This window comes from Balaenoptera acutorostrata, chromosome 15 (assembly GCF_949987535.1).
Source record: "Balaenoptera acutorostrata chromosome 15, mBalAcu1.1, whole genome shotgun sequence".
In the NCBI taxonomy this organism is placed as follows: domain Eukaryota; kingdom Metazoa; phylum Chordata; class Mammalia; order Artiodactyla; family Balaenopteridae; genus Balaenoptera; species Balaenoptera acutorostrata.
The window spans coordinates 6535260-6553997 of record NC_080078.1 but is presented as its reverse complement, the minus strand read 5'-3'; the positions used below and the strand labels follow the sequence as shown (position 1 = coordinate 6553997).

Below are 18738 nucleotides of genomic sequence, written 5' to 3'. Positions count from 1 at the left end.
AAAAAAGAATATTTAGGAATAAGTTAACAAAAGAAGTGTAAAACATCTACCCTGAAAACTGCAATATTGTTGAAATAAAGAAAATCTAAGTAAATGAAAAACATCCCATGTACATGTATAAGAATACTAAACATTGTCAAGACAGCAACTCTACAGATTTAATGCATTCCCTATCAGAATTCTGGCTGGCTTCTTTGTAGAAACTGAAAAGCTGAATTTAAAATTCATATGCAATTGCCAGGGGCACAGAAGAGCCAAAACAATCTTGAAAAAAAAAAAAAAAGAATGAAGTTGTAGGACTCGTACTGCTGATTTCAAAACTTATCATAAACCTATAATAATCAAGGCAATGTCATACTGGCGTAAGAATGGACATATAGATAAATAGAATAAAACTTAGACTCTGGAAATAAATCCACTTGTTTATGGTAAACTGAATGTTGAGAAGGGTTACAAGACCATTCAATGGAGACAAAATTGTCTTTAATAAAAGGTTCTGGGATAACTGGATAGCTACATGCAAAAGAATGAAATAGACCCTTACCTTACACCATATACAAAAATAAACTCAAAATAAATCAAAGACCTAAACATATGAGCTAAAACTATACAACTCTTAGAAGAAAACCAATGGGTAGATCTTCATGACCTCAGATTTGGCAATGGATTCTTAGATATGACACCAAAAGCACAGGGAAAAAAAGGAAAATAAAGAATTCGTGCATGATGAAAATAAAAAATTTTGCACTTTAAAGCAAACTATCAAGAAAGTGAAGAGACACCTACAGAAAGGAAAAAAAAAAAACAACTTTCCAAATCATGTCTGATAAGGGACTCTTACCTAGAATATAAAAAGAACACTTACAACTCAACAACAGAAGTACTGAATATAATCCAACTATAAATGGGCAAAATATTTGAATAGACATTTACCTAAAAAAGACTGTGGGGAAACAGTTTGGCAGTTACTTATAAGTTAAACACAGAGTTACTATATAACTCAGCAATTTCACCTCTGACTACATACCCAAAGAATTGAAAACAGGTATTTAAACGAAAACTTGTACATGAATGGACATAGCAGCACTGTTCATAATAGCCGAAAGCTGGAAATGACCCAAGTGTCTGTCAACTGATGAATGGATAAACAAAATGCAGAATGTCCATATAATGGGATATTATTTGGCCATACAAAGAAATGAAGTACTGATATATGCTACAATTTAGATTACCCTTGAAAACATCATGATAAATGAAAGAAGCCAGCCACAAAAGCCCACATATATGATTCCATCTATACGAAGTGTCCAGAATAAGAAAATCTAAAGAGGTAGGAAGTAGATTAGTGGTTGCTTAGGGCTAAGAGGAGTGAGAGGTGACAGTTATCAGGAACAGGGCCTGTGAGTTGACAAAAATGTGCAACAATTGACTGTAGTGATGGTTGCACGTATCTTTGAATGTACTAAAACCCTTTTTTTTTCAACTTTGCTGAGTTATAGTTGAGATACAGTACTGTATTAGTTTGGGTACAGCATAATGACTTAACATACGTATATTGTGAAATTAACCCCATAAGTTTAGTTAACATTCCTCACCTCATATAGTTACAAAAAAAATCTTCCCTTGTGATGAGAACTTTTACGATTTACTTTCTTAGTAATGTACAAATATATCATACAGCAGTGTTAACTATACTCACAGTGTACATTACACTTTCAGTACTTTTTATGTTACAACTGAATATTTATACCTTTTGACCACTTTTATCCAATTCTCCCACCACTCAACCCACACCTCTGGTGACCAAAAATCTGATCTTGTCTTTCTATGAGTTTGGTTTTCTTCCTCTTCTTTCTTTTTTTTTTTAGTTTAGTTTTTTTTTATTCTACATAGAAGTATTTGCCTTTCTCTGTTTGACTTATTTCACTTAACGTAATACCCTCTAGGTCCTTCCACTTTGTGGCAAATGGCAGGATTTTCTTCTTCTTCTGGGTGAATAATATTCAATTGTGTGTGTGTGTGTATATATATATATATATATATATATAGAGAGAGAGAGAGAGAGAGAGAGAGAGAGAGAGACTCAAGTCCTAGAAGAACCTGGCTCTCTCATATATATATATATATATATATGTATATACACATATATATACACACATATATATGTGTGTGTATATGTACACATACACACATACAATATCCAGTTGTGTATATTGAATGTTGTATATATTTTGCCTGTCCATTTCATCTGTTGATGGATAGGTAGGATGTAAAAACCAATGAATGATACATTTTACAGTGGTGCATTATATGGCATGTGAATTGTATCTCAATAAAGCTATTATTTAAAAAAGAAAGATAGGGCTTCCCTGGTGGCACAGTGGTTAAGAGTCCGCCTGCCAATGCAGGGGACATTGGTTCGAGCCCTGGTCCAGGAAGATCCCACATGCTGAGGAGCAACTAAGCCCGTGCGCCACAACTACTGAGCCCGTGAGCTACAACTACTGAGCCCGTGTGCTACAACTACTGAAGCCCACACGCCTAGAGCCCGTGCTCCACAACAAGAGAAGGCACCACAATGAGAAGCCAGTGCACCGCAACAAAGAGTAGCCCCCGCTTGCCACAACTAGAGAAAGCCTGCGTGCAGCAATGAAGACCCAGTGCAGCCAAAAATAAATAAATAAAAACAAAAATAGTTTAAAAAAAAAAAGAAAGATAAAGGAAGAAAGGTGGAGAAGGAGGAAATGAGGGAGGGAAGGAGGGATGGAAGAAGGAATAAAGAAAAAGGAATAAAGTAGTCCACATACCTATTGAGAGAAGTAATGGAGAGAGGAGATTAAATTTTAAGATCTTCTTGCTATATTCCACAAAGGGATCTTGTGGGTTGTTGAGGGAATCAATGTTCACTCCAAATGCTATGCCAGTAATCACATCCATGCTGTAGGCCCCAAAGAAGCTGAGTAGAGAAAGATATGAACAACTAAAATCAACACCTCTTTACTCTCCTTACCCAACACATATAACAAGAAGTGCATGTAAAATCAGATGCCCAGACAAGGCAGGTAAAGAGCCACACTCTTTCAGAACCATGCTGGACCATGGAAGAGTCTATGCTACTATCACTCACTCCTGAGGTGTGTCTGAGGTGCCAGTGATGCAGCTGGCCCTGTGCCAGGAGGGATGGGGACACTAAGGCAAGTTAGACATCCCCCCACAAACTCAAGGAGCTCAGTCATAGAGGGATAGACACCCATAATCAGACAAAGTACAGTAGTGTGTTTTGACTACAGGCAATAATAAGTGTATAAGGACTGTGTCTGAGTATAACCAAGGGTGTAAATTTAACACATCCTGGGGGAGTCAAGAAAGGGGACGTTGATCTGGGTCTTGCCTCACCACAGAACGTGCACTCTGAGCTGATTCCTCTTCAGTGAATTACAGAACAGCAGCACCTTGTTCTGAGTTGCCAGGAACATCATCCCTTACTGTCTTACACCTCTGCTAAGGATCCTGAAAGACCCACACTTCCTCAACTCCAGTAGTCTGTGGTTGCCCTGAGGGCAGACTCATTTCTGTGAAATGTAAGAACTAAAAATATTTCTAGTTAAAAAAATAATAAATTACTCCAAATTTGACTTAGGGAATCCCATAGCTAAGTGATCTTATGTCCTCAGTTTTCCTGTGACATTCTCAGTTTATACCTGTTGTTACAGCAGAATTAAAAAAAAAAATCTCAGTTTAGACAACAAATGCTATGATCACTCTACCCATAGCCTGTACAGGGCCTTCTCTCTTTTGAGGCTGAAGGAAGAACAAATGGTGGTTAAGAAATAATATTTAGCATTTTCCTCAGGAAAACTGTGAAGAGATTTAAGTTGTTTCAAGTTCCATACTGTAACATTCCTGCCCAGTGCACTGCCTGCCAATATGTACAAAGAGCCTTCCCCACCTCCGCTCCACAACCCCTACACTCAGTACTGTGCACAACAATGTTTCTCCTTTCTAAACTATGTGTTTTTGTCTTCCAGAATATCCAAAGTGACAGTTAAGCAGATAAGTTCATCCTGGCTCATGTACACAGGAGAAGACCCTTTCTCTCCCAGCTGCCCTGCTTTCTTTGGTGAGCCACCACTCATTCTGGGGTGGCCCATTGGAGTGGTACCACCACATACCTACTTCTGTCTGGTCACTACAGTAACTCAGCAGTGGGAATCTGGCTCCATGGCAGGCAGCTGGAGGGTCCCAATGGAGCTCATGTACCAGCAGCTTCACCCCTACTTACTCTTTCATGCTGATGGGCTTGCCTTTCTCTGCTTCCTTCTTCAGGTTCCTCACCAACACGTCTCCAATCTGGCTAATGATGGGGAACATCTAGATACAAAGTACAACATCACCTGAAGTTAAATGCAGACTCAAGTCCTAGAAGGACCTGGCTTTCCCAAGCATGGAGCAGTAAGTTGCATTTTATAAGGAATCTTAAAATGTCTCTTCTAGGATGTAAAGATAAAAGACCATCATTAGAAAACTCAAATTCAGCAGACTCCTCTTTGGAAAGGGACTATGATCTTATTTTCTACGTGTTCCTAGAGTCATTCCTTAAGTTTCTAATTGAAAGTCCTCTTCTTTTCTTACCTCCTTGAGCTTTCCGCTGGTGAAGGCTGGAGACAGCAACGTTCGTATTCTCTTCCATTGTTCATCCTCAGACAGAGAAATGGCATTTTTCATAATTCCCACTGGACCAAAAGCCTAGAGTCAAAAGCAAAACACAGAGTCTTATTGGCACTGTCCCAAGGTGATTGACCAGATCTGGGAGCCTATTCTTGAAGCTCCAAAGAAATAGCTATCTGGAGAGGGCAGACAGCAGAAGCATGAGGAACTATAATCCTGCAGCCTGTGGAACAAAAACTACATTCACAGAAAGATAGACAAGATGAAAAGGCAGAGGGCTGTGTACCAGATGAAGGAAAAAGATAAAACCCCAGAAAAACAACTAAAAGAAATGGAGATAGGCAACCTTCCAGAAAAAGAATTCAGAATAATGATAGTGAAGATGATCCAGGACCTCAGAAAAAAATGGAGGTAAAGATCGAGAAGATGCAAGAAACGTTTAACAAAGACCTAGAAGAGTTAAAGAACAAACAAACCGAGATGAACAATAAAATAACTGAAATGAAAACTACACTAGAAGGAATCAATAGCAGAATAACTGAGGCAGAAGAACGGATAAGTGGTCTGGAAGACAGAATGGTGGAATTCACTGCTGCGGAACAGAATAAAGAAAAAAGAATGAAAAGAAATGAAGACAGCCTAAGAGACCTCTGGGACAACATTAAACACAACAACATTCGCATTATAGGGGTCCCAGAAGGAGAAGAGAGAAAGAAAGGACCCGAGAAAATATTTGAAGAGATTATAAGTTGAAAACTTCCCTAACATGGGAAAGGAAACAGCCACCCAAGTCCAGGAAGCACAGAGAGTCCCATACAGGATAAACCCAAGGAGGAACATGCTGAGACACATAGTAATCAAACTGGCAAAAATTAAAGCCAAAGAAAAATTATTGAAAGCAGCCAGGGAAAAATGACAAATAACATACAAGGGAACTCCCATAAGGTTAACAGCTGATTTCTCAGCAGAAACTCTACAAGCCAGAAGGGAGTGGCATGATATACTTAAAGTGATGAAAGGAAAGAACCTACAACCAAGATTACTCTACCCAGCAAAGATCTCATTCAGATTCAACGGAGAAATCAAAAGCTTTACAGACAAGCAAAACCTAAGAAAATTCAGCACCACCAAACCAGCTCTACAACAAATGCTACAGGAACTTCTCTAAGTGGGAAACACAAGAGAAGAAAAGGACCTACAAAAACAAACCCATAACAATTAAGAAAATGGTAATAGGAACATACATATCAATAATTTACCTTAAACGTGAATGGATTAAATGCTCCAACCAAAAGACACAGGCTCAGTGAATGGATACAAAAACAAGACCCATATACATGCTGTCTACAAGAAACCCACTTCAGACCTAGGGACACATACAAACTGAAAGTGAGGGGATGGAAAAAGATATTCCATGCAAATGGAAATCAAAAGAAAGCTGGAGTAGCTATACTCATATCAGATAAAATAGACTTTAAAATAAAGAATGTTACAAGAGACAAGGAAGGACACTACATAACGATTAAGGGATCAATCCAAGTAGAAGATATAACAATTATAAATATATATGCACACAACATAGGAGCACCTCAGTACATAAGGCAACTGCTAACAGTTATAAAAGAGGAAATCAACAGTAACACAATAATAGTGGGGGACTTTAACACCTCACTTACACCAATGGACAGATCATCCAGACAGAAAATTAATAAGGAAACACAAGCTTTAAATGACACAAGAGACCAGATAGATTTAATTGATATTTGTAGGACATTCCATCCAAAAACAGAAGATTACACTTTCTTCTCAAGTGTGCATGGAACATTCTCCAGGATAGATTACATCTTGGGTCAGAAATCAAGCCTCAGTAAATTTAAGAAAATTGAAGTCGTATCAAGCACCTTTTCTGACCACAATGCTATGAGATTAGAAATCAATTATAGGGAAAAAAACGTAAAAGACACAAACACATGGAGGTTAAACAATACACTACTTAATAACCAAGAGATCACAGAAGAAATCAAAGAGGAAATAAAAAAATACCCAGACAAATGACTATGAAAACACGATGATCCAAAACCTATGGGTTGCAACAAAAGCAGTTCTAAGAGGGGAGTTTATAGCTATACAAGCCTACCTCAAGAAACAAGAAACATCTCAAATAAACAACCTAACCTTACACCTAAAGCAATTAGAGAAAGAAGAACACAAAAACCCCAAAGTTAGCAGAAGGAAAGAAATCATAAAGATCAGATCAGAAATAAATGAAAAAGAGATGAAGGATACAATAGCAAAGACCAATAAAACTAAAAGCTGGTTCTTTGAGAAGATAAACAAAATTGATAAGCCATTAGCCAGACTCATCAAGAAAAAGAGGGAGAGGACTCAAATCAATAAAATTAGAAATGAAAAAGGAGAAGTTACAACAGACACTGCAGATATACAAAGCACCCTAAGAGACTACTACAAGCAACTCTATGCCAATAAAATGGACAACCTGGAAGAAATGGACAAATTCTTAGAAAGGTATAACCTTTCAAGACTCACCAGGAAGAAATAGAAAATATGAACAGACCAATCACAAGTAATGAAATTGAAACTGTGATTAAAAATCTTCCAACAGAGGCTTCCCTGGTGGCGCAGTGGTTGGGAGTCTGCCTGCCAATGCAGGGGACATGGGTTCGAGCCCTGGTCTGGGAAGACCCCACATGCCGCGGAGCGACTAGGCCCGTGAGCCACAATTGCTGAGCCTGCGCGTCTGGAGCCTGTGCTCTGCAGCAAGAGAGGCCGCGATAGTGAGAGGTCCACGCACCGCGATGAAGAGTGGCCCCCACTTGCCGCAACTAGAGAAAGCCCTGGCACAGAAACGAAGACCCAGCACAGCCATGAATAAATAAATAGATAAAATTTTTTTAAAAATTAGAGAAAGCTTTTCCACTGACAGCTAAACTTTGAAGCAACCTCTAGGTAAAAAGAAAGCATGAAAAATTCAGATTGTTTCAAATCTAAAAAAAAAAAAAAAAAAATCTTCCAACAAACAAAAGTCCAGGACCAGATGGCTTCACAGGTGAGTTCTATAAAACATTTAGAGAAGAGCTAACACCCATCCTTCTCAAACTCTTCCAAAAAATTGCAGAGGAAGGAACGCTCCCAAACTCATTCTGTGAGGCCACCATCACCCTCATACCAAAACCAGACAAAGATACTACAAAAAAAGAAAATTACAGACCAATATCACTGATGAATATAGATGCAAAAATCCTCCACAAAATACTAGCAAACAGAATCCAACAACACATTAAAAGGATCATACACCATGATCAAGTGGGATTTATCCCAGGGATGCAAGGATTCTTCAATATACGCAAATCAATCAGTGTGATACACCATATTAACAAATTGAAGGATAAAAACCATATGATCATCTCAATAGATGCAGAAAAAGCTTTTGACAAAATTCAACACCCATTTATGATAAAAACTCTCCAGAAAGTGGACATAGAGGGAACCTACCTCAACATAACAAAGGCCGTATATGACAAACCCACAGCAAACATCATTCTCAATGGTGAAAAACTGAAAGCATTTCCTCTAAGATCAGGAACAAGACAAGGATGTCCACTCTCACCACTATTATTCAACATAGTTTTGGAAGTCCTAGCCACGGCAATCAGAGAAGAAAAAGATATAAAAGGAATACAAATCGGAAAAGAAGAAGTAAAACTGTCACTGTTTGCAGATGACATGATACTATACATAGACAATCCTAAAGACTTTACCAGAAAACTACTAGAGCTAATCAATGAATTTGGTAAAGTTGCAGGATACAAAATTAATGCACAGAAATCTCTTGCATTCCTATACACTAATGATGAAAAATCTGAAACAGATATTAAGGAAACACTCCCATTTACCATTGCAAGAAAAAGAATAAAATACCTAGGAATAAACCTACCTAGGGAGACAAAAGACCTGTATGCAGAAAACTATAAGACACTGATGAAAGAAATTAAAGATGATACCAACAGATGGAGAGATATACAATGTTCTTGGATTGGAAGAATCAATATTGTGAAAATGACTATACTACCCAAAGCAATCTACAGATTCAATGCAATCCCTATCAAATTACCAATGGCATTTTTTACGGAACTAGAACAAAAAAATCTTAAAATTTGTATGGAGACACAAAAGACCCCGAATAGCCACAACAGTCTTGAGGGAATAAAAGCAGAGCTGGAGGAATCAGACCCCCTGACTTCAGAGTATACTACAAAGCTACAGTAATCAAGACAATATGGTACTGGCACAAAAACAGAAACATAGATCAATGGAACAAGATAGAAAGCCCAGAGATAAACCCACGCACCTATGGTCAACTAATCTACGACAAAGGAGGCAAGGATATACAATGGAGAAAAGACAGTCTCTTCAATAAGTGGTGCTGGGAAAACTGGACAGCTACATGTAAAAGAATGAGATTAGAACACTCCCTAACACCATACACAAAAATAAACTCAAAATGGATTAAAGACCTAAATGTAAGGCCTGACACCATCAAACTCTTAGAGGAAAACATAGGCAGAACACTCTATGACATAAATCACAGCAAGATCCTTTTTGACCCACCTCCTAGGGAAATGGAAATAAAAACAAAAATAAACAAATGGGACCTAATGAAACTTCAAAGCTTTTGCACAGCAAAGGAAACCATAAACAAGACAAAAAGACAACCCTCAGAATGGGAGAAAATATTTGCAAATGAAGCAACTGACAAAGAATTAATCTCCAAAATTTACAAGCAGCTCATGCAGCTCAACATTAAAAAAACAAACAACCCAATCCAAAAATGGGCAGAAGACCTAAACAGACATTTCTCCAAAGAAGATATACAGATTGCCAACAGAGACATGAAAGAATGCTCAACATCATTAATCATTAGAGAAATGTAAATCAAAACTACAATGAGATACCATCTCACACCAGTCAGAATGGCCATCATCAAAAAATCTACAAACAGTAAATGCTGGAGAGAGTGTGGAGAAAAGGGAACCCTCTTGCACTGTTGGTGGGAATGTAAATTGATACAGCCACTATGGAGAACAGTATGGACGTTCCTTAAAAAACTAAAAATAGAACTCCCATATGACCCAGCAATCCCACTACTGGGCATATACCCTGAGAAAACCATAATTCAAAAAGAGTCATGTACCACAATGTTCATTGCAGCTCTGTTTACAATAGCCAGGACATGGAAGCAACTGAAGTGTCCATTAACAGATGAATGGATAAAGATGTGGCACATATATACAATGGAATATTACTCAGTCATATAAAGGAATGAAACTGAGTTATTTGTAGTGAGGTGGATGGACCTAGAGACTGTCATACAGAGTGAAGTCAGAAAGAGAAAAACAAATATCATATGCTAACACATATATATGGAATCTTAAAAAAAAAAAAGGTCATGAAGAACCTAGGGGCAAGATGGGAATAAAGATGCAGACTTACTACAGAATGGACTTGAGGATACAGGGAGGGGGAAGGGTAAGCTGGGACGAAGCGAGAGAGTGGCATGGACATATATACACTACCAAACGTAAAATAGATAGCTAGTGGGAAGCAGCTGCGTAGCACAGGGAGATCAGCTCGGTGCTTTGTGACCACTTAGAGTGGTGGGATAGGGAGGGTGGGAGGGAGGGAGATGCAAGAGGGAAGAGATATGGGGACATATGTATATGTATAACTGATTCACTTTGTTATAAAGCAGAAACTAACACACCATTGTAAAGCAATTATACTCCAATAAAGATGTTAAAAAGAAAAATGTAAGTGATTTCATGAAGTGTTTTAGTACTGATAAAATAATAAACTATAAAAATACAAAAAGGGGCTTCCCTGGTGGCGCAGTGGTTGAGAATCTGCCTGCCAATGCAGGGGACACGAGTTCGAGCCCTGGTCTGGGAAGATCCCATATGCCGTGGAGCAACTAGGCCCGTGAGCCACAACTACTGAGCCTGCGCGTCTGGAGCCTGTGCTCCGCAACAAGAGAGGCCGTGATAGTGAGAGGCCCGCACACCGTGATGAAGAGTGGTCCCCGCTCGCCACAACTAGAGAAGGCCCTCGCACAGAAACGAAGACCCAACACAGCCAAAAATAAATAAATAAATAAATAAAGTGTAAAATTTAAAAAAAAAAATTGGTTTACTAAGACCCTGATAAGAGGAAAAGACAAGCTACTCACTGTGACTATAAAAGAATGGTTAGAGGGAGATTGATGGGGAAGTAACATTTCTATACATTGATTGTGGTGGTAGTTACACAAATCTACATCTATGATAAATTTTCATAGAGTAACACACACACTCACACCAAATGAATGCACATAAAACTGATGAAATCTGAATAAGCTATGTGGATAGTATCAATGTCAATTTCCTACTTTGATATTGTACTATAATTATGCAAGATATTAACCTTTGGGGGAAACAGGATGAAGGGTTTCCTTCAGAGCACCTTCCTGTATTTTTCTCTTTTGACAATATCCTGTGAATTTATAATTATTACAGAATAAATATTTAATAAATAAATAAAATGTAAACTTAAAAAATGGATGCTTACCCGCCGGTTTGTGAAGACAGAATAACATTCTTTCACTAGCACTGTTTTGATTATGTCTGGATCTGTGATAACTAACAGAGGCTGTTGACCTTCATAACACCTGTGTAGGGAAAAGAGATGTGATTAAATTTAATGATCCGGTTTCTGCAGCTGGAGTCACAGCTTAAGTCCAGACTCTCATCCTGACATTACATAAACCTTACTCCTAGAGATCATGGTTAGAAATAACATTAGAACATTTGTTAAGTCTAGGTGTTGTTTACATGGGTATTTCCTATGCCATTCTCCATAACTTTTATAGGTTTAAAATATTTCATTATCAAAAAGGAAGTTAGCTTAGTAAATAATTGAAGGCAAGTAAATCGTCTAAGAATGAAAAAAATAATTAATTAAGGAGAGTCCACCCACTCATTTTTGAAGATATATCAAAAGCATGAAAAAGGCCTATGAAACTTATAGACACACTGATCATAAATAGGTGAAATGTGTCTGCAAATGGAAGAAGATTTGGAATACTCCACAAGTGAGAGTGGGATTATGAAAGATTTTCTCTGTTCTATTTTCTAAAATTTGCTTTCTAGTTCATAATTTTTAAAAGGAGATATTATATTAATAAGGAGATATCCTTGGTAGCGTCAAGGTTATAAAAATTTGAAACAAAAGGACAAAGAGAATAAAGAAATTCAGAGGAGCACGTATAATTCATTTTAAAAATATTTTCTTTTCATTACTTATATTTATTCTTCGACATGGGTCCCAAGTGGGCCTCAGGCTCCGTGTAGGTAACAGCCATTAGCAGCAGGGCAGGCCTACGTTTGACCCACCTAACCACAAAAAGCCAACTCCTCAGATGCGATACATCCCAATTTGTCCTGATCTCCTGACTGTCAGGACGCCCGTTCATGGGAATGGGCCGCTGGCATGAGGCTGACTCTAAGTTAATCACACTGTCTTCTGGCATTTTGTTTTCTCTATCAATCATTTGCAGTGGCTAGAACACAATGGAAGGTTTTCTACATGTTACCTATTATTCCTCTGACTTCACACAGGAATTTCAAATGGTTTTGTGATTACATATAAAAATGGATGAGAACCAGTGCATTATTTCCCCCCCAAAAAATTCTAAAACTCAGAGGGTTTAAGCGGGTGTCATGTGCATTTAGTGTTGAAGCAGTGACGGAAGGGATTGAAGAGGCACTTAATCTGCTCTTCCATCTGATTGACCATATTACTTGGATGATTCCCTTTTTCCCATCATGTTTTTTCAAAAACACCTGGGTGGAGAAGGGATAGTGGTTTGGGGTGACGCTTTATATTCAGATGTCACTCCAGCTTTAGTATTTCTTATACTACCAGTTAAAATTCAGATTCTTGGGCCCCACCCCAGATCATATTGATTTGGTATGCTGATGGGTGGGGTCAAAGTTCTGTATTTATAACAAGTTCTCCCAGGTGGTTCTCATTTACACCCAAGCATGAGAACCATTTTCTAATGAGAGAACTGGGATCCACCAAGAAAAAGTGACTCTATCCAGACCTCACAAGTATTAAATGTTGGAGGGGCAGTTGGAGCTGGTCCAGTCGTGATCCAGGGCTATGTGGTCTGTCCACTCAATCACATTGACTTCTGGGGCCATGGCAACTCAGCAGGGCCCTATGGTTCTTGAGGACTTGATCAGAGAAGATGAAGAGGTACAGAGAGGCAGAGCCTTCTCCCACTTCTTTTTGGCAAATAATCACTACATTACACCTCTCCTGCTGCTCTCATGAAACCTACAAAACTCCTAAAATCTCTGAGCCCACATGATACACTCTGGGTTAGATATATCCCACATCTCTTCAAAGTCAGAGAAAAATAGTAGATAAAACAATAATTGAATACAATTACATTGTAAAGTCTTGGCTGAAAATTAAAAACAAAAACAAAACAATAACCAAAAAACCTCCATACTTGTAGAGAAAGTAAAAAGCTGAGCAGAAATTGTTTCCTATTTTCTTTACCTATAACCCCCAGCTCTTTTTCCAAGAGGACATATTAAATGCAAAACTTAAATAAAGGATTCTTGGCTTTTAATTAAAAGTGAATCATGTGGGAAAGGGTCAAAAAATGCATTTATGGGCACATATTAGAATGTTCTGGAATAATGCATTTTATGCAATTAAATGCAACGTAAGGAAAGAAAAATGGAGAAGGGGGGAAGCATGACACTGGACAGAAAGCGATGTTAGGAGTCCCTGGGCCTCAAAGTCTGGAGAAAAGTAATGACCTGCAAATCTCCAGGCCTAATTCAGACTGTAGACCTGGACACCTGGCTGACACCTTGGATCCCTGGTAGATAGAACAAGCCTCCAAAGCTTTACAGTAGATGACCTCATCCCAAGAAGCTCTGGACTGAGATTGTCTTCCATACCACAGGGGGGCGCCACGTCATAACAAGTCTATCCAATGGAACTTTCCAGAATACTCACCCCCACATTTTTCCATACTTTTTAAAACATCTGTTGTCAAACTCCCAAAGACCCTGCAAGGAGAAACAAAATTAGATTATTAAACTAAATGTATTGAACCCTACCTCTTTTGGGGACAAAAATATCTTGAAACCCATGAAATCAGGTTTACTATTTTCCACTGGCAGTTGGAAGGAAGTTCTTATTCAGAGACGTCTTAGGGGAAATGAAGGAAAATAGAGGAGATATTGGAAACAGAGAATTTTAAATCACTCTTGCATTTCCTCTAACTGTTACAGATACTAAATGCTTACCTTTGCCTGTGAATACTAAGTACCTCCTTGTCTTTCGTGAGAAAACTGAAGCGAAGGGTAAGTTAGATCGGCCTGTACACACTTTCATCTCCTTGTTAAGCAGCCTTTTCGTTTATCTCATGAGCCCTCTCTAGATTTCTAGCAGAATTAGGAAGTTAAAGACACCAGCGACCTTTTTAGTCCAGCAGATTTAAATAAGTCTAAGGGGTGTGTGTTGAGTGAGAAAATAAACGAGTGAATGAATGAATGACAAAGTAGATCACCTTCTAGTTTTCCAGCTCAACACAGAAAAGATGGGGAGTTGACACAACTACAAACAACAACGCCAATTAAAACACTTGCCCTGAATTTTCCCTCTGTTGCTTAAAGGAAAAAGAAACTTCCTGTTACTAAGTTTCTGCTGTGATATTTGATGGTTTACCAACGAAAATGAAGGTCTCAGAAACATGGGTCTTGGAGTGCATCTACTAAGGAGTTCATCCGGGAAAGGTGGAAAATAAATTATTGCTTTTTCAGACAGAAAAAAGTTCATGAAGTTCATAGGCAGTAATGAGACAATGAAGACCTCAATTGGGAGAATCAGGATCTGAGAAACAAGCCTTATGTCTGCAGGAAAGGAAATCTGAGCCAGAGAGCAGCCTGCACACGAGGCTCTGCCCCCTGGACACATGGACGTAGCTCATGACCTTCATTTCAGGGGCCAGGCCCTGGGCAAGGCATCAGAGCTGGATTAATATCAAGGCTTGGCCAGAATTCATAGCCCATATGCCACCTAGTACATTTTATTGAGTTCAGTTCAATTTTTAATAATTTTGTCAAATCATATCCTTTCTAGTGATTTTGTATATGTGATTCTGCCTTACTTTTTTTTTTTTTTTAAACCCCACAACTTATTTAGTGGTTAAATACCTGAAGTAACTAGACAACCACCATCTTGTCTCCGTTACACCTACTCACTGCTCAGATGCAACCATAAGGTGCTTTCTTTGGAGGCACAGAAGTAAAGCAAAAAGCTCTTGTTCCACCCCTCGAAACGCAAAAGATGTCAGGGTTAGCAAAAATGGAGTAGAGCCACAGAAATAACTGCAGGCATTAGTAGTTCTTGAGATAATTCAAGTATGTGCAAATTACCCGACATTGAATACTCAGGCTGCGTTAGAAACTGAAGTTACCAAGCGATCCAGGAGGAAGAAAAAAATGCTACCCAGAGCTTATGCTACCAACAGGAAAGCCCGACTGTAGTGTACGCAGCTTAATAAGCCACGACCAGGCACCCTCTTCCTGCTTTTCTCCTAATACTAAAGGGATGGTGCCTTCCTGGCAATCTGCACCTGGCAGAAGGAAAATCCTCTTCACAATACTCACCAGATGGAACATCAAGTCCTGTGTTGAATCAGCTAGAGAGCTGGGCTGTCTGAGGCGGCAAAACCTGAGGCTCCTAACAGCTAAAAATAGAGGCGTGTTGTAAAATTGGCCATGTGCTGGGTGGGGCCCATGATATTTCTGGAAAGTGTGAAACCTCAGAACTTCCTCCTGAAGAGGGGCAGTTTTACTATATTATTCAGCTGAGATTTGCCACCATAAGAAGCAAAGCTGGAGCTCAAATAACACACACCTTTCGGTAGGACAGAATATTTCCAAAATAAGGCAGAGGTCTCGGCCCAGGAATCCCCAGCTTCTTAAAAAGTCCATGTGAATAAGTCCCATATCTATAAAGTGAAAGAGGAAACCAGGTCACAGGAATTGTGGAATATTGGTGCTGGAGCTGGCCAGTCACTGACTCAGAACTGGAACAGTCAACCTAGGGAGATAACATGTAGGCAATAAATAATAACAGCAGCTCCAAAAGCAATCATTACATTCACTCATCATCTCCTTGCCCACCACCAATATGAGACCCATAAAAGGTAATGATGAATAGCTAAAGGCAGCTGAAGTCTTCATAGTTCCAATCTTAGAGTGAATACTTTATAAATGTTTCTAATTTGAGTGGTCCTGAGAGGTTCAGGCTGGAATTCTTCCAGGGAATTCACTCATATTTATTTAGTAACTTGACTCTTACATGATTTGGAGATTCTCATTCTAGGTAGAAAGGGAAAATTTCTTTTTCTGTTCCAATAATGAGATTTTGCTTAACTTCGTCTGCAAAATAACAGTTATTGAGAGTCTACTGTGACATTGTTCTTACAATTTGCATGGAGATTTTTATGTTTTTCTTTCCCTCTATGTCCTGACCCCATTTTAGGATTTAATTCTTCTTAAATCCAACGTCATAGTCAAGCCTTAGAGAATAACAGTGTCCTTATTTCTATAAAATACAAACTGTGTTCAAGGCTTCCATTGGCATCATAGAAATGTGAGCACCTTTCAGCTACACCCAAGTCTCTGTTGTCAGGCAATTTGCTTGACTTGCCCTACAGAGAAGGGTGACTGAACATATGTTCCCTGAATATAACTGTATAAGTGAACCAATGATGAGAGGATCCATTTCCAGACCATTCTTTCTCAAATGGTATCTGGTCCTCCAACCTGTGATACTCACCTGCTAAACACAGTACCAGGCACACTCATTTTTTTCAAGATCCTCAATCACAGATTAGTTTGTTTACTGCCTCTGTGCGCCAACTACCTCAAAAAGTCATTAAGGCTGGTGCTTCCTACAGCTGGTGTACATGAAACTCATCTACATGTGTTCTGTGTGGAATCCCACAGCGGGGGGGGGGGGGGTTGAAATCTTGCAGGTCTTCTCAGTCCGGTGTTTCTGAGAATTGACAGAGTGGAGGAAAAGAGAGGTTGAGGGGAAGAGGTTGCTGGCAATGGTTTTAGTGATGAAGTTGCTAGGCCACCAAAACTAACTCTGTATGGGCAAATTAGAAAGGTATGGCTGAAGAGTGTGCTATGTATAAATGCTTCAACATGCTCTGCAAGCACTTTTAGCTAAAAGTGGGCCTTGCAAACTTCAGATACCTCCCTGAAGATAGCAAAAGAGGCATCGTGCAACACAGAATGAATAACCATAAAATGTTCCAGAATGTCTGATTAAGACTTTTTTCTTCTCTGAAGCTTAGTTTTTAAGGTCTTACAGGTTCCAAATATTCTGTACAAGTCCATCAAATCTTATAATATGTGATAAAATAAACCCAAAAATTGCCTGAAAGAAACTGTGCTTGAAGATGCAGCAGAGGCACTTTGGCCAAGCCCAGCTGGGTGTTTAGATCCTTCCTCCAGAAAAGTTGGTGGAGGTGTGAGTACCAGCTTCCAAAATGAGAGTGACTTGGGCTATTCCCACCCCAGTTCCTTCCTTCGCCTTCACAACCAGGGCAAATCAATTTCTCTTTCTGAACTTTCAATGTGTTACATGAACTCTCACATTTCTATGCTGATGCTAAAGCTCTCAGAGACGAGAGGAAAAGCTGAAAGAAATGAATATAATTTCAAGATTTCTGCCAAGTGTCCTCTCCTCTAAAGATTTCTCATTTGGGGGTAGATAGTTCTGCATAGTACAGGGTGGGGGAATTGAGTCTTGGAAGCGGGTGCCGTAGGAGGGACACAGGAAAGGGGGAAGAGCTGATTGAAGTGAAGGGCGATCAATTTCCAGCCCCTGGGTGACAAGGTGCCTTGTGTAAATGACATCCGGGGAGGGAGGGAAGGAAGCAGGAACCCCCTGAGTGACACAGGAGCCAATCCTTCTACACAACTCTTGCAGCAGATACTGAAACCAGAAGGTGAAGATCATGAGACAAATCCCAAGTTATTTCATGTCTCCAGGATCCCCAGAGCTTGGGAAGGGGACAACACCCCACTGCACAGGGACCAGTTGTTTTAAATCTTCCCCTGCTGGATTCTGGTTGATTAGTCTGGGTCCATGGAAACGGGTAGTCAATCATCCCCAGGAGCAAATAACGTCACTAAACCCTCCTAGCTACAGAAGATAAAAACTTGCGGGGTGGTGGTGGTGGGGGTGTTGGTTGGTTACTCGTTCAACAGAACTGGGTTAAGATCGATAATAACCCCTTTGCTGTTTGTAGCACCCACAGCTTAAGCAACTTTCCCTCCACTAACTGATCCTCAAAACAGTAAAGGGAAAGTGGGACCTGATGAGCACCTCAAGTCCAAGGTTACAGGGGAGATCAGACTCACAGATACTCACAGATAGAGGAGTACCAGGCTGGTAGCCAGAAGAACCCAGGTTTCCACAGAAAAGCTTGGGATCAGGTCCATGGCTACTTTCCTCGGTGATTCTCTCCTCTGAGTTTCTTTTCAGCTGTGTGTGTTACTCTTTGCCTGCCTGCTTCCTTTCACATCCAGTGATGATTCATTGAGGCTGAAATGTTTATGTCCTGGGAAGGGGGTGGAGCTGGAGTTGCAGCCAATAGAAGGGTTACCTGTGCTCCACCTGCATGAGCCCTCTCTGCCTTGATAGTTGGCAAAGCATCACAGACAGTTCAGTTTGACCTCCCTTGGCTTCATATTCTGTGGCCATTCAATAACAACTCAATCAGTGTTATCAGTAATTTCAAAGGTTACAGAAACTCAAATAAAACCACTAGCCATAAATATCCTCTAAACTGCCCTTTTCTCTCTAACTGCCTGAACTCCAAAACTTGAAATCCTTCAGACATGCTAGGTCTACTAATCTTTACCATGCAGTTTCCTCTGCCTAGATATCCTTGTTTCCCCATAAGGC

At 39.5% G+C, this 18738-nt stretch overlaps 1 protein-coding gene across 2 annotated transcripts in view; it reads right to left on the bottom strand.

The window, feature by feature from the left end:
• LOC103014952 (cytochrome P450 3A24) overlaps positions 1-18357 on the bottom strand; it is a 43109-nt gene extending 24752 nt beyond the window's left edge. Inside the window, exons 1-7 of one of the 2 annotated variants that reach the window (XM_057528923.1) lie at positions 18202-18357; positions 15667-15760; positions 13759-13811; positions 11290-11389; positions 4633-4746; positions 4283-4371; positions 2808-2956 (exon numbers count right to left, since the gene is read on the bottom strand). In XM_057528923.1, coding sequence (XP_057384906.1) covers positions 2808-2956; positions 4283-4371; positions 4633-4746; positions 11290-11389; positions 13759-13811; positions 15667-15760; positions 18202-18272 — 670 coding nt within the window. In that variant the 5' untranslated portion in view covers positions 18273-18357. The remainder of the gene's footprint in view (positions 1-2807; positions 2957-4282; positions 4372-4632; positions 4747-11289; positions 11390-13758; positions 13812-15666; positions 15761-18201) is intronic. The other variant, XM_057528924.1, reaches the window with a different exon arrangement.
• Positions 18358-18738: the final 381 nt, after the last annotated feature.